Source organism: Netta rufina (assembly GCF_964035555.1).
Source record: "Netta rufina genome assembly, chromosome: 9".
Lineage (NCBI taxonomy): Eukaryota > Metazoa > Chordata > Aves > Anseriformes > Anatidae > Netta > Netta rufina.
In genome coordinates this window covers 25,652,818-25,664,630 of record NC_140132.1, presented here as the reverse complement: position 1 = coordinate 25,664,630, position 11,813 = coordinate 25,652,818, and the positions used below count along the sequence as shown (strand labels likewise).

Below are 11,813 nucleotides of genomic sequence, written 5' to 3'. Positions count from 1 at the left end.
GCTGCAATTAAAACAATTCTTAAGCTACTGGCTGTGAGGTGTCTCGAATAAATAAATATTACCACTATAATTTTCTTCAAAATAAGTGGTGAAGCTGTTAGGTTTGGTTTATTTACTAAGCATGAACACTTTAAGATTAAGTAATAAACGCAGAAATAGTGCAAAATCTGGTTTTCAGCAAAAACATACGTACACAGTTAGTAATTTGGAAGTGTTCTGCTGACTTTGCTAAGGAGGGTATATTTTACACAGCATATTTTGCTAAGGAGTGTTATTTTTCGCTAAGGAGTGTATATTTTACATGCATCGTCTCATTTGGAGAGGTGCCGGAGGAGTCGCACAGTGCTGCTGCCTGCAAAAACTTGCTCCGGTTCCTGCTGCTGTGGAGAACCTTACGCTGTGCCCTGGACCTGCTCACTGGGGGCACCACAAGTACAGAACCGAATTTTGGAGCAGGCAGTCTCAGGGAACACCACCAAATCACATTCACAGGAGCAGGGGAGGATGGCTTCCTGCATGGCAAACCCAGCCCAACACCACAGCTGTGTCCAACGGCACCGCAAGGGCAAGCTGTTCTCTGCCTCTCCTCACACTCTGCTGCACCCCTCTCCCCCGGGACCTGGCTCACTTCACAGTGATCCTGCTCAGGAATCTAAACCAGGACAAACCATTTACCTACAAAAAAAAAAAAAACACATTTCTGCCATTTGTCTTTTGCTAGAAAGAAGCCACCCCTGACTCCCCGCCAGGCCCACTCCATCCCTGCAGCAAATCCAGACTAGAGCAGTGCTTGGTCATTTTCCTCCATTTCCCATTTCAAAAACAGACTCGCAAGCGGGAGATTTTATTATTTTTTTTTTAATGTTAAAGACTGCAATAATTCTAATTGCCAAAAGAAACCATTTAAAATAGGGGCAGAAGAAAAAGCAATAGTGAACCTGAAAGATTCCTGGAGCCTTCCAGCAATCTGCTGATGAACTGGCATGGTTGTGACATTTGTGACTTGTGTTACAAACCAGCAGCACTGAGAGGTTAAAAAAAAATACGCTGTCCCTTGGTTCCATCTCCAGTTTGAAAGAGAAAGAGAATTACTTATGCTGTATTTCATGTAACAATTGGAGTTTAATGTTGCTGTTGAAATCATTTCATGTATCACTTCAGCAATTCCCAAGGCATTTTTATTAGAACAGGTTACACTGGCACCTTCAGAAATATTGAAACAAAATTGCAAAGTAAAAGCCAACTGTAAAACATTTATGAATTTAATTCCCTATATTCTGCAGTCTAGATCTCCCTCAAAGCCAGAGAGGTTGAAAAAACACTCCAGGTCTGGCCAAGCTGCTATGGAAATAAGCAGCTCCTTGTTATAGCACCAACAGATCCAAAATGCCTCATGCACACTGAATCTGGTAGCAGTGATCTGGCTAGGACTGAAAGATACACCCACCTCTGACTACAAGTCTCAGATTCCTCTTGTGCTTACGCAGAGACTTAGTTGGAAGACTTAGCCTGGGGAGTAAAAACTGTGCTTTTATTCAGCTTGATTTGCTAATCCTGCTGTCCTTGAAACAAACCGAGTGTGCTGCTGCTGGACCACAGATCGCAGCTGGGGGAAGGCAGCTGGGTGCTGCAGCTCTGGGCTTGGCTTCCTACCAGCTGCTGAAGGCTGCTGCTTTGGGGAGGGACAGAAGAGCCAAACAGGCTCCAAGCAGCATTTGGTCACTGTCCTCTTCCAGCACCTTCTTACTCAGAAGGTCACACAGATGCTTTGTGCACATGGGATCTCCCCTGCAGCCTGCCCCTGGTATAATTTACTTTTTGCTGAAGCATACAGTAACAAAAGCCCCACAGCCTGTCTCGCCAGGAGCTGGGAACATGAAGGTCATGGTGCAATACTTCCAGTATTGACAAGGCAAGAAATAGAGAAGTGAAAAGAAAATCACGTACCTTTCAAAGGTATTTTCATATATTTTTAATAATGATGTACAATATACATCCACCAATATACAAGTGCCCCTTCTCTAGGCGTACAGTGTACTTGCTGTACATCACTAAGGCACTCAGGAATGAAGTCATTCTTGATAAATGCAACAGGAAATTTCCACTATCAAGGATCAGAAATAAATTTCTATAGCAGCTCTACCACAGGATGTAACTCGTTTGCATTACGCAACAGCAAGTTGTACATCAACTCACTGGGAATTTGGCAAGTCTGTTATCACCAGAGCACTTTCAAAGGCACTGATCTTCTTTTCTTACCCCTGGCTGGGAAGAGAGGCATTTTTTCCCACACTGATCTTTAATCTGTTCAAATTTTAGTGACAGAGGAACCAGCACTACCACTTCATTCCATCAAATAACAACTGCCTCCAGAAGGACCGCATGCCTTCTCCTTCCAACGCCTGTGTTTTGTGCGCTAGCTGCTACACTACGCAGTTTACACCTTCAGGACTCAATGCTCAGAGTATTGTGCGTTACTCTTAAGTCCTCCTTTACATCAATTTTTCCTCAAGAAAGAATCCTGAATGTAAATCAAAATGCTTTGAAACAGAGGAAATAAATTAAATGTAGCTTTGTTTATAAAAATATTCTCTTATAAATCTTTAAAGCTTATAAAAGCCTGAAAATACATTTAAAAGAATCTCTGAAACATTATTTCATCCTTTGAAATGTGGTTACAGTCCAGGAAGCGAGAAGAAACAAAGCCCATGGACATTTTACATTTCTCTTCCCACGATGAATTCCGCAGTACAATGTGCTTCACCTACAAGTCAAAATGCCTTTCACATCCTTCCCCAGGTCAGCTGCCCGTGCCAGAGCTGCCTGTTCAGGAATCAAGAGTTGGAACTCAGCTAACGATGCTGCTGTTTAGGTAAACGTGGCACAAGCAGCTTTTCCAGTTACTATATGGAAAGTTGGGATGTTGGTTGTACCAGAAGCCACGGCTCTGAAGCTAGAGCATGGGGACACGTAGCACACAGGTGCCGTCTCTCATTAGTGTCTCAACTTGTGTTCTCATGTTGGGAAGGTGAGTGGTATCACACACACATACCACTGTCTCAGCCACCCGTTTTTTCCAGCAACTTGGCATTTAAAATACCTATATTCCTGTTCATTGGTTATGGGATGTGTCTCTGTAATAAAACTAAAATAACCTGGCTAGTCCGTCCAATATTGCAATCGCATCAATTGGTCCTCTTGCACTTCCACGAAGATTGTCCTTCATCCTGCAGCTTTTTTAATTTGGGCCCAAACAGGAACCACCAGGCAAATCCCAGAATGACACAGATGACAGATTCCACGTAGTAACCATCCAAGGTAGTAACGCAGGAACCGCCGGCCTTTGTGCAGAGCTGCAACGCAGAAGCAGAGGTTGAGGCATTAAGTATTTTCTGGGAAAAACAGAAACATGGGCTTTCTAGAAGTAGGCATTAGATACTCACAGTTTAACAGCCTTTTAACAGGTCATGTCTAAACATTTCTTTGTTTATGATGATAGTTATTAAAAGAGATTTTTGAGCTTACTATTAGTATGAAATGTAACAAAACTGTTATAAACATCTGGGAGATGGAAAATATTGGCCCAAGGAACCAACTCTACAAAACAGATGTACGATCCCTGCTCTTAATGCCATGGAAAAGAATTTGTTTTCTGTCCATCCAAATTGCTTCTTTAGAAATTAGAGCTTTGCATCTCACCACACTGAACCTGCAAACAGCCAGCACAAAGCCAGCTGCCTGCAGTGTATGTCTGAGGAAGAACAGGCCTGGGATGTGCTTTAATCGCAGAATTGAAAGGCAAACTCAAGCAATTGAGGGGTACATGTATGTACGGCACATGATTGCTCTTGCTATTGTTTAACTTTCAATACCGCCATAATCCCAAAACAAAGCAATCCTCTGAATCAAGGTTCTGCCAGCATTTGCATTATTCTGAGACGTCAAAATCAGATTAGCAGTCAGAAGGGAGCGGCTGTGGAACATTTCCAACAGGGAAGACGTGGAAAAGAGATCGGAGGAGCGAGGTGAAGGAGGAAGGACTTCAGCCCCACAGAGGTAAGCTGAGACCCCTGCTGAAGCAGCACATGTTAAGAGGAAGCATTTTCTCCAGAACTGGAACTCCAGTTCAAACAAGTCAAGTTTGACTTCTAGAACAGCGTGTTCAGAGGACCTCCACATCCTGAAGAGTTCCGTAAACACAGAAAGGCATTCAGGAGTGAAATCTCAATCACAAGTAAGAGAAAACAATACCACACAGCAAAAAGCCCCCAAACATTCCCACCCTGCCAAATCTTTGCATTAAGATTTGGCATTTGCTCACGCGGAGGTGAATTTGAAACACTGCTTTCCAGCAGATCTGCGTGCTGCTGTTTGATCCGAGCACAGTAGCACAATATGTTCTCTGTTCTCTTCTGCAGGGCTCCCCGGAACCGGGAAGGCTGCCAGTCACACCGCTCTGTTTCAAATGGAAAGCGAAGATCAAAGACAGCAAAGGAACGTCACAGTGGAAGAAGTCAAGGTATCAAGACAGAAGCCACCAGAAGGACAGACAGAACAAAGAACTACCACAAAACTGAAGGGACCTGGGGACAAAGCCTGCCAGGAACAGAGCGCCTCACCACACAGCTCCAAGCTGAGCACAGTTTATCAGGAATGCAACCAGCAGCTCCCTGTACTGCAGCGAGTGCGGCACCAACCTAGTGCTTTGGCACCAACCTAGTGCTGCTGCCACCAGCTTTCCATCCCAGTCTGAACAGAAAGGGACAATTACTCTGCAACTGCAAATCTTTGGTAAAGTTGTTAGCTATGAAGAGCACGCAGATAAAGGCTGAATTTTGCCAGTGAGGAAAAAAAGCTTAATTACTGGGATTTTTTTCTTTTAAAGTGTAAACTATGCTCCGTGAAGGTTTTCAAAGGTGGAAAGAAATCCTAAGAGAAGCCATTTCACCTGGACATCACTGCACAGAGACCTTCCCAGCCTCCAGACTTACTTCTGCAGCAGCTGGCGTTCCGCAGGCCTGCCCCTGGGCCCCTGCACACTCCTTCACCGTGAGCGGATCAACGAGCCAGAGCGCGACGGTGGACGGCCAGTTCCCTCCCAGGTTGGACACCGTGTTGAGGAGTGTCATGTAGGTTCCTCCGATCAGCGGGTCGCTAACCTTGGCATTGAAAGCCATGATTGCAACGTACATGCTATACAGCGTGACCTGGAGGGGAGGAGAAAGCCCACAGGTTAAAGGAATTTAGGGTAGCTAGGAACAGAAGCTGTTACTGGCATTTACAGTCCTCTAGCTGATGCGAAATGCCCTCCTGTTGCCCTTTGCCTCCCAGTGTACATTACCTGATGTAAAGCATAACTCAACAATACTATGACGTAGTAGTAGACAGGAAATCCTCCTTCGTGTTTCACTTTAGGAGTCCACCATACCAAAAAAGCAAATTCCAGCCCAAACAGTAACCTGCAGGAATAAGAGAATTTGTAACTCAAGTAATTTTGTCCATGTGTTTCTGTACCTTAATACAAAGCAACTATCAGACATTTGTACATGCAATATATTAAAATAGCTTTAACTAGATAAAAACAATTTCTATCTTCTATAGAATTGTGTGTTCAATATTTGACAAGCACTGAAATTGCAAGCATTATATACCTAAACAATTCCTCCTTCCATATCAACATAACACTGCCACATCTCCTATTCCAGCTTCTTCCCCGTCCCTCACACACAAGTTTTTGTTGCGGAGAGCAACACACAAGACATTCAGCCAAATTCAGATAGAGAAAAATTTACCTGGCTTTTTTTTTTTTTTTTTTTTTTTTTTAAAATGAAAGCATACATCATTGTGCAAGAGCACATTTAAGTAATGTTACAGACAGAGCACCCATCTACTGAATAACGGCAGGAAGTAATTGGCTGGATTCGTTGGCTTTACGTTCCCACAGAACTCCACAGGCAAACTGCTACATAAACCACTTACAAACAAAATGTCTCATCTGTATCCGCCTAATTCACCTTTTTTTTTGCTTATCTCAGTATAGTACGCATCTAGTGGATGTTCCAAAAGACTTGTGGATGCAGTCTGCCACTCTCACGTTAGGCAGCACATGTATTTTTAGAGAGACAGTCCCAAATCTGCTCAGAACGATTCAGGAATAAGGAACTATTGACACTGAATACAAGCAGGAAAGTACAGCTCTGTGCTGCAGCACACGCATCTCAAACCCACTGCACACTGTGCTCTTTGACTTGTGTCACCACGTGAATCATCTCCAAGGCACAAGATCCAGAGAGTTCAACTTACTAATGACATGTTCTTTCTTCTGTCTGGAAGTTACACAAGAATTCTTATAACTAATCCGAGTCACAAATTACTGCATTGAAACAAAACCATTTTTTGTTTGCTTTTACCTAAAAGGCATCGCTTTGTAGAAGGTGTTCAGCGGCTGGGGGCCTGCTGTGTACTTGCTGATAATCAGAGGCAATATTATCTGCACAGGAACCATTGGAACCGCCAGCAGAGCTAGGTGCTCCTTAGGTACTCCTTCTTCCACCAGTTTGAGTCCCGTTACAGCATCTGCTGCTGAAAATCCAACCTGCAATGGAAGTTAAACAAAATAACCTGGGGAAAGCAGTGACAGCGTGGCTAGAAGGTCAGTTTACTTGGCATTAAGTACACTGAGAAAAGGGAGAGAGCACAATTCACTTTTGTTTCTAATTTCCATACCAGTTCTGAAACGTGTTCTACACTTGCACACTGTTCTTGTCATCAACACCAGAACTATACCAAGAACACCACACCCAGCACCAGTATTCATGCCCATACCTTAAAGGCACATCGGTATCCACGACTGCCAACAGAATGTCATGAAAACCTGGTTTGTACAGAGCTGCTGATTCTGGGAACGTGATTTAGGTGAAAAGAAGCATTTTCTGGGCTTTTAACTGCAGCCTACACAAACTGCCTAACTGTAAAGATGCAAGTTTAAAAATAAATGTTAGATTGCAAACAAACTTTTCTTTAATGCTTCTGTAAACACGTCAGCGCTCCAACTAACGCTTTCTGTTGTACCAAGCTACTTAACTCAACGATACAAGCCATTGTGTTTCCAAATCTCATGTCAAAATTTGGAACTGATGGCAACCACTGGCAAAAGCAAGCAATAAGCTGTATCACGGGGACTCAGCAACCTTTCAGGTTCTCATGCCACCAGCACCTGACAATTCCCGTACGTGTTTGCTTACTTTTGCTGTGAGAATCAGGAGACAGAACGTGAGAACTGCTGGCATCTTGATTATTGAGAAGAGCAGCTTGTATGTATCCGTGATGCCTTTTGTTTCTTCCTTTGTTGGTGTTAATTCTTTGTTCTCCTTTTTCAGGAGGGCAACAAGCGTGGTGGTAACCAAGAAGACGGCTCCCCAGAAAAACAGGAAATCTGGAATAAAAAATATTCTATCAGCCACCACAAACATTTCATTAACAGCTCACTGAAACGTCCTTGTTCTGCTACAACACAAAGGGCAACCTAATAAAAAAAAAAAAAAAAAGGTTGAATAAAGCCCGTACTCATTGACCCACCTGAAAACAAGCACCAAAGCCAAAGTAGGAGCAGACAGCTACATACAAGGCTCCCCCCTCCCCTCAGTCTATAGCCACGTTTGCTTGAGGTTTAGACACAGCAGCAACCTGGGGCACTGCCCTCCAGCTCTGTGCAGCACCAGTGAGCGTGTTGGAGAACAGAAATCAACGTGGGCTTTCTGAGGAGCTGCACAGAAACCCACTAACAGTGAAAAAAGGAGGAAAAAGGCACACTGAGTAGCTACAAGACAGGATGGGGAAAAAACTCTGGAGGAAGCAGTCATTCACCCCTCTCCAGGCGATCCATCGCAGCCTGCAGCCCTTCTGCAGCCCCCCTGCTCCACGTACCCACCATCCGAAGGAAACCAAGCCCGATACCCACACAAGTGCAAAGAAGTCTCGATGAAAGCTCCTACACAGTCTCTAAGTAACGCATCCCTCAGATCTGTTTTAGGAGGACGTTATATTTGCTATCCTCAGTGCTGGACATTGAGCAGGCAGAATGTTTGCTGAACAGCGCACCGGGAGGCAGCGGCAGCAAAGCACTCACGTTTTATGGCAGGGACTTAAGGAGGACGCTAGCCTGAGACAGCCCTACAAAAGAGGCAAGAAGGAATTCAGCAACGTGCAGGGGGTATGACAGAAGTACCCTTTTATCTTGCTGATCAGAAGCAGCCCCAGGAGCCTCAAGACAACAAAGCAAGCAGCGAGCGCTGGTGAAAGGGCAAAGACAGGGCAAAGGTTTAGTCAATGAATAGCTGCTTTGGGTTTGCAGGAAGCAAGCACCACAAGCACAGATGAACGTCTAGAAGGCTCCTTTAGCTATTCCCTACCATTTCCAGATCACTTACAATAAAAGTGGCATTTCAGATTATTTTCTGCCACTTCCATGTCACTTATTTTTCCCTTTCCAAAAGTAAAGGAGGGAAGACCTCATAACCAGCGCTGTCAGATTGCTCCCTCCCCTGTTTAACAAAAACCCTGAGCGCATCTTCTGAGCCAACCAGCAGGGCCCAGAGCCTGACCTGCTGCAGGAGCGGTACCGTGACCACAGCTCCGCGGTGTGAGATGGAAAGGAAATAGCTCTGAGCATCACACAGACATTCCTCATCGGGTCAGCCCCATTGGATGCAATACAGCAGGGGCTGAGATAGCTAAAAAAGGCCACGCACAAGAGCCCAGACTAAAGAGAGTTTCTTTTAATAGCAGGCATTCTGTAGCACTTCTGGTGCCACCGGTGCTGCCCCATCCCTGTTTTGTCTCTGCCACCAGGAAAATAAATGGCCGTGCTGGGGCAGAGCAAACTTCAGAGCTCCACCACAAATAGAGCAGGCTGCGAAAATGTCAAGGAGCTGTGGGACAGGACAGCTGCTTCATCACAACAGCCTTAGGTAATAACGCAGCCCCACATCTCCTCCCAGGAAAAAGAGCACTCCCCTCCGCAGCCTGGTCACGTTTGTTGCACCTTCCCCCTGCAGTCACACCTCACCTCTTCCTTCACATACCACAGGCATTCACGTGACTCCACGAAAAACTGGACAGGGACCAAAAGACGCAGCCAGCCAGCTTTTAAAGAAAAAAATAACGTCCTTTGAACAGCAAAGAGCAAAGCTCACATACGTGCTAGCACAAACAATAAGCCCACTGATTTTTTTCCCCCTCTAGGACTTCACAGCCTGGAGAACATCCTAAGACAGCATTTGTTCTGAGGAGCAGCCTCACATCCGTGCACATTATTTCCTGCAGTTATTGGGAACAGCTGAGGCTGCTGCTTCCCAGCTACCTGAAGCTGACTCAGGATCACGAAGCACGAATGTTGCTTTCCCTTACCAGCAGTCAGTCCACAACAGAAGCGTTCAGAGAGCTGAACGGGCACAAAGCCACCCTTCAGCACTGCAAAGTTCGCTGTGGCTGCCCGAACCAGCTCTCCCCGGTGTGACAAGCACAGAGCCACTGGCACCATCACAGCGCCGCTGCTGCAGCTGCATCAGGACAGGTGAGGACACGGGAACTGTGGCACACCGTCATGTGAATGAGGGAAAATAAATTTCTTGAAGGCAGTTTTGCTACCCAAAAAACATATCCTGCAACTGTAGTGTCAGAGTAATTTGCCCTCCGTACTCCACCCAACTTAACACGCAAGTTCAGCAGGTTGTGTAGGTATTTCTTGGTTTTCACTTTTTTTTTTAAAAGGCAGTATTTCTGTAATAGCAAGAAATCCATTTATAAAAGCAGCACTGAAAAAAACACAGCCACCAAAAACCCGACGAGTGGAGCTAAGCAGACAAGCGAAGCCTCTTTAAGCACACGAGTGATTTCCAAGTTGCATCAGCAGCAAAAGACGTCAGCTTGCTGCTGCAGCAAGAGGGAAAAGACACGCCAGCACCGCTGAGCTGCACAACAGGGAAAGCAAAAGCAAGCAATACGCCAGCGGGGTTACTTTGAGGAGTGCCCCGTGCCTGCTGACACACGGACAAGACATAAATAAGGTCACCAGCAGTAAGGCAATGGGAAGAGAGGGAGAAACTAAACCCGTGAGAACTTACTCTGAAGTACAGACCTGGTCACTCTGACACTGCCCCCAGAAATGGTGCTGGCTTGTCACAGCCTCCCCAGGCTGAGCTGCCAAACCTCAGCCTCCCAGCAGGCACACAGCCTTTGCACAGACCTTCTGGCAACACACCTAACACCAACCCCACCCAGACTTTCTGAAGTAAAAATGAGAAAACACTCCTAGACCAGCAGCTAGAAAAGGATGGATTACCAGATTCTATTTAATTCACTGTAGAAAAAGATAACCCTTAGTTTGCTTAATTAAGACCTTCCTTTGGAGTTGGCAATGTGGCCAAGCCTGAACGCCTGTCATTTATACTTCTGTGAGCCATACCATTTGGGAAGGGCTTTTTAAAGTTTATTTCCTCTTCTCTTTCTCCCAGGAGAAAACATTCTTAAGGGGCCTTCTTAAAGACAGGCAAAGCATCCACATTTCTCAGAACAGCAGCCTATTCTGTGGTCATTAAACCAGGAAACGTTTAGAAACAAATCAATTCTCTCCAAAGCGCTTAGGTCAGCCAAGCCCATGACCAGGCACATCTCCCTCACGCTTCAGGCCGGGGGAGCCCAGTGCACTTGCAGCAGACCCCAGCGGCCTCCCCCCAGCCGGGGAGGGCAGGGCTGCAGGCCGAGGCGGGGAGCACCCCCAGCCCCACACCACCACACAGGGGCACCCAGGCGCTACCTGAGAGCGTGACGATGCCCCGGGGCTGGGGCTGGAAGCGCAGGTACTTGTTGCAGAAGGAGGGCGACTCGAGGGCGAGGAAGAGCACGTTGCCCAGGAAGTAGCCGGCCGTCTGGCCCACCGAGTTGCAGGTGGAGGCGTAGCCCACGTTCTCCCGGGACAGCATGGTGAGGGCCCAGCCGTCCACCGCGATGTCCTGCGTGGCCGCCAGGAACTCGAAGAGGAAGAAGGTGGCGGTGAGAGCCACCACGTCGGGGCCGCGGCCCTGCCCGTCGCCCAGCAGCGCGTCCACCCGGCGGGACAGCCCGATCATGAAGAGCCCCAGCACGTACTGCGTGGGCACCAGCCACGACTTGCGGCGCCCGAAGCGCCTCACGTACACGGCGTCCACCAGCGGCGCCCACAGCAGCTTGAGGCTGAAGGGCCAGAAGACCAGGCTGAAGAAGGCCTGCTCCGTGTAGCTGGCGCTGCGGCTCTGCAGGATGAGCGGCACGCTGCCCGCCAGCCCCAGCGGCACGCCCTGCAGCACGTACAGCGCCAGCAGCAGCAGCACGCTGCCCAGCTCCGCGCGGCACCCCCGCGGCGCCGCCGGGCCCAGCTCGGGCGGCGGTGGCGGCAGCAGCAGCGCCTCGGCCTCCCCGCCCGCCGGGCCGGCCCCCAGCGGCGCCGGCGCCTCCAGGCAGTGCGGGTGGCTGCCGGGGCGGCGCTGCCGGCCGCCCTGCTTAGCCGACATGGCCAGGCCCAGCCCGGCGGGAGCGGAGCGCGGAGCCCCGAGATGCTGCCGCCGCCGCCGCCTCACCCCCACTGACAGGAAGCCGCGCGCCGGCCTCGCCCCACCCCTTCCGGCCGCGTGGCCGCGCCTCATTGGTCCGCTGCGGCAGAGCAGGCCACGCCCCCTCAATCCCCGCTCCGCCCCCTCCGGTCTCGCTCCGCCCCCTAGGCTAAGCCCGCCCTCTCCCTTTTGTCCCCGCCCCTTCCGGCCCCGCCCCTCAGTAGC

General features: G+C 48.0%; 1 protein-coding gene across 1 annotated transcript; it reads right to left on the bottom strand.

The window, feature by feature from the left end:
- Nucleotides 1-903: 903 nt before the first annotated feature.
- SLC33A1 (solute carrier family 33 member 1) lies at nucleotides 904-11,604 on the bottom strand. Its single transcript, XM_084292310.1, has 6 exons — nucleotides 10,817-11,604; nucleotides 7,245-7,435; nucleotides 6,411-6,595; nucleotides 5,342-5,459; nucleotides 4,992-5,207; nucleotides 904-3,353 (listed from the first exon to the last, which is right to left on the bottom strand). The coding sequence occupies exons 1-6, from the start codon at nucleotides 11,547-11,549 to the stop codon at nucleotides 3,186-3,188; spliced, it is 1,611 nt and encodes a 536-aa protein (XP_084148436.1). The 5' UTR covers nucleotides 11,550-11,604; the 3' UTR covers nucleotides 904-3,185.
- Nucleotides 11,605-11,813: the final 209 nt, after the last annotated feature.

Bases quoted from the DNA above. Each gene is read 5' to 3' on its own strand.
- SLC33A1 (XM_084292310.1), bottom strand. From the start codon at position 11,549: ATGTCGGCTAAGCAGGGCGGCCGGCAGCGCCGCCCCGGCAGCCACCCG. The intron at 6,596-7,244 runs GTAAGCAAACAC...CTTCCATTGCAG, and splicing joins TCCTGATTCTCACAGCAAAA to GTTGGATTTTCAGCAGCAGA. The intron at 5,208-5,341 runs GTAATGTACACT...CCTCCCCTCCAG, and splicing joins TGAGTTATGCTTTACATCAG to GTCACGCTGTATAGCATGTA.